This window comes from Camponotus floridanus, unplaced genomic scaffold (genome assembly GCF_003227725.1).
Source record: "Camponotus floridanus strain SB8 unplaced genomic scaffold, Cflo_v7.5 scaffold93, whole genome shotgun sequence".
In the NCBI taxonomy this organism is placed as follows: Eukaryota; Metazoa; Arthropoda; class Insecta; order Hymenoptera; family Formicidae; genus Camponotus; species Camponotus floridanus.
In genome coordinates, this window is record NW_020229864.1 from 852,026 (window position 1) to 856,150 (window position 4,125).

Here is a 4,125-nt window from a genome sequence, read left to right on the forward strand (position 1 = left end):
GTTGCTTCTGACGCTGAATGTCTCGCCTCAATTGGCGTTGATACCCGCGGGGCAGGTACTGGTCTTTTAATTCCTCGCAGAATTGCTCCCACGTATTCCAGGAGGACCGACAGTTTCTGTACCACAGAAGCGCGTCGCCTCGTAACAATTCAGGTAGCCTGGTTAATAACCGCGATCCCTCGTAACCGTAGGCCGTACTAAGTTCCTCCACCCGTTCGAGGAACGAGAGGGGGTCTTTCCCGTCAAAGTGCAGGCCCCATTTACGTATTTGATTTAGAATCGGGGCCGAGTCTTCTACTGGTGGTTCCGGGGTACTGGGCACGCTCAGGTAACGATCGTTTCCGGATTTTGCCATCTCGGCGTTTTCCGCGAGAGTGTGGTCCCGAAGACGTTGACGCACGGTCTCAAAGTTCCCGGTGGTGTCTAACCCGGCCGCGGATAATCTAGTAGTAATCTCGGACTTATTCAATCGGTAAATTCCCGAGAGCATGGGTGTGCGAGTCGGAGCCTCAACGGTCGAGTCCCTGTTCGGGCGCCATGTAACGGAGCACCTTTCCCGACGCCGCGGATCGGCTCGCCGGAGTCAGGGTTCGGGAGAAGGGGAGGCTCAGGCTCGCAAAGCACCACACAGTTCTGGGCGAAAATATGTTTATTTATGACACAAAGGACAGACAGATGAGAATTTCGGGCGGTAGGCCCGTACAAGTATGCCAGGCTTAGTCTGTACCGGAAGCCGTGACGGAGCTGCGAATGCGGCTTCAATTATACTAAATCTAAAAGCTAACGGGTATGTCCTAATACTAATCGAGATATTTACAACGCTTATGCTACAAACGCGCGGATGGTTCTTTCGAACGCGGATCGCGGAGGACCCCGGGGAGCGCGTGCGGTATAGCACGGACGCGGGCCTAACAGGGTCTGCCAACCGAAGTCGGCTGAGGACAGGAGAAACTGTCCTCCAGGTGACGTACACGGGTGCCCCGTGGTACATCGGGATACTGGACGCCGGTAGCAACCGACCGGGCCCGGTAGCAACCGGGCTCTAGACCAGGGAAATTAAACAGGACCCCCCAGAAGTGATGTCGCGACGCGAAAGTCCTAAGGGGTGGTCGCGTGCCGGATGGCACGGACACGGGCCTAGCAGGGTCTGCCAACCGAGGTCGGCTGAGGACAGGCGAACCCGTCCTCCGGGTGACGTACACGGGTGCCCCGTGGTACGTCGGGATACTGGACGTCGGTAGCAACCGACCGGGCCCGGTAGCAACCGGGCTCTAGACCAGGGAAATTAAACAGGGCCCCCAGAAAGAACACGCGGACGACGGACGAGCAGTTTAACGGGCGACCGTGACGAAGAGGTCGGAGGAGGGTCTGGTAGGAGGAAAAGAAAGAACCAGTTTATTACAAACAATATTATTCCGCGGAGGGCCGTGAGATATGCAGAACGGGTGGGGCGGTCGTTGTCCAGGAGACGTGGGTACGGCTGTCCTCCAGGAGCTGCGGTGGCTTCCTCAGGTACTGTGGATCCGACTGTCCTCCAGGAGTTACGGCGGCGGTCGTTCCCCAGGTGCGGTACTCGTCCACGTAGCCCGAGGCCGTAAGAGGGGCCCGTTGTTACCGGAGCCGTGAAAACGGCTAGTTGTTCCAAGAGCCGTGAAAACGGCTAATTGTTCCAAGAGCCGTGAAAACGGCTGTACGGATGCCGGGATGCGAGCCGGACAAGTCCGGACGTCGGTTGAGACCGACCGAGTACGGGAGCCCCGTACCCTGGACCGGGTCGTCCGTGGCTCGACGGAGAGTGGGTCGGAAGTAAGCCGGACAATTCCAGACGTCGGTTGCAACCGACCGAATACGGGAGCCCCGTATCCTGGACTGGATCGTCCGTGGCTTGACGGAGGGCTTCTGGACGTCGGATGCAGCCGACCGGGCACGGCTAAGGCCGTGCTCTGGACCAGAAGCAAGGATGGAAGAGGAGTTCGGTAAGCTTAGATTGCCCAGGGTGCGCCCTGTGGCTTCTAGCGTCCCGAGAGTCGGGACAGGAATAGGTACCGGTCTGCCGGAGCGGCCGCCTTATATACCCGGCTAGCTACCCCCACTCGATATCCCCACGCGGTCATGCGCGTAGTAGTGGAGTAGGACGCGATTCTCAGTCCGCGGCTCCCAATTCCGCGGCTCGATCGAGGTGCTCAATCGGCGGCGCTTGGCGCCAAAAATGGCGTCGCGCTGTGTCGTGCGCTAGTAACGGCCTAGCCGTTACATGCTAGTATGCTTTTTGTGGCGTATGATAAAACGCCACAGGACCTCCCTGCTTGTGTGAAGGTCCTCTTTATGTTGGTGCGAATTGAATTGGTTGCCGCACTGTTTGTCCGGATCTTGTGATTGTATGTGTTGTTTTCTGTGATTGTCTCCTTTCTTGTTTCTTCACTGAGTAGATAGGCTGGTTTTAGCCAATCTATTGAAATATGGACTTTTTGGCCTCTAATTAGTTTATAGGCCTTTTTTCCCTTGCTGATGACCTTGTATGATCCGTCATACGGTGGGTAGAGAGTTCCACTTGGTGCATCGTATCTGACGAACACATGTGTTGTGGTGTTCATGTCCTTGAATGTAAAAGTGGTTCTCTGTCCGTGTCGCTTCAGGGTTGATCGGAGTTTCTCCATCGCCATCTTCAATCTTTCCAAGAAGTCGTGATTCTGTCCCTTTTCTGTTGGCTTTTGGTCGTCCAACTGTAGTCGGATTGGTTTTCCGTAGACTGTCTCGGCTGGTGTGGACTTGATGTCTTCTTTCCATGTTGCCCTAGTGATCCCTAGTGATTCCTAGTAAGATGACAAGTAAGATCTTGGTCCACGCCTCTGTTTGGTGTGCTTTGATTGCGGTTTTTTTGTTTAGTTGTCAGTGGAAGCGCTCCACCATTCCATTTACTTCAGGGTGATATGCGGTAATTCGGATGTGCTTGGTTCCTGTAAATTTTGTAAGGTCGACTCTTCTCCTGAAGAGTTCAGCCTCGAACTGTTGACCTTGATCCGTTGTAATCCGAGCTGGTGTGCCGAATCGAGCTATCCATCCGGAGAATATGTTTTTGGCGATTGTTTCTGCTGTGATGTCTAGTATTGGATGACTTCTGCCCAGCACATAAATCTGTCCACCATCGTAAGGCAATATCGATAGTCCTCTGATATTGGTAGAGGTTCTACGATGTCCGCGTGTATGTGAAATCGTTGTGTAGGATGATGGATGAATGCTCCCGTGGATGTTATATTGTGCCGCGTTACCTTTGATTTCTGGCATGGAATGCATGCTCGTGCCCATTGCACACTGAGAAAAAAAAATGGTTGCAGTTATCATAATTTAACTATAATTCTTAGTGAGTTAAGGGGACAACTATATTTTTATAGTTATTATAACATTGTCAAATTATAGCAGACTTAACTTTAAATTATTGTTGATATAACTTTACATACGTTAAAACAAACATACATGTGGTTTTATATACTATAATTTGTGGTTTGTATATAGTAATTCATACTAGATAATATGATAATAATGACCATAATTGAATGATTAAGAAACCATACGTCATAGTAAAATGTCCTACTTAATATTATACTATATACAGGGTCTACCAAAAGTGTGGAAACCCCTAAATATCTCGGAAAATATACGTTTTACAGAAAAGTGTTTCCAACAAAAGTTGTAGGGTTTAAGAAGATCTATATACTGATTCTATCAGTTTGACCTTGGATGGCGTCGTCAAGGTCAGGTCAAGGTCACATTGACTTTTTTAAATGACACCCCCTACATTTGATTGCATATTCTTATAGCTTAATTCAAGAGCTTTCCAAAACACTATAATAATGTTCATTTTTATTAAGTACTTTGCGAGTTATGAGGGTTGAATGATAGAGTAGCGCCGGTATTAACATTATCCAAGGTGTACTACATGGAGGTTACTCGCTCGGATTTGCATCTGTTGTGTGTGTGATCCAGCTAACTAAGGCAAGATCGGTCGTGGATCCAGTCAGCAAAAGCAAAGACCCAACCAAATTACAATCGAGCATTTAAAGACCTGGAAAGCAATCGACATAGTAAACAGTAAATAAATTTGTGGATGCTCATTTATCATAATAA

The 4,125-nt window shown here is 50.1% G+C and overlaps 1 protein-coding gene across 1 annotated transcript; it reads right to left on the bottom strand.

The window, feature by feature from the left end:
* Positions 1–2,243: 2,243 nt before the first annotated feature.
* On the bottom strand, positions 2,244–3,306 carry LOC112639850. Its single transcript, XM_025415011.1, has 2 exons — positions 2,920–3,306; positions 2,244–2,813 (listed from the first exon to the last, which is right to left on the bottom strand). Exons 1-2 carry the CDS (start codon positions 3,304–3,306, stop codon positions 2,244–2,246), a joined length of 957 nt encoding a protein of 318 aa, XP_025270796.1.
* Between the last annotated feature and the right edge of the window lie 819 nt (positions 3,307–4,125).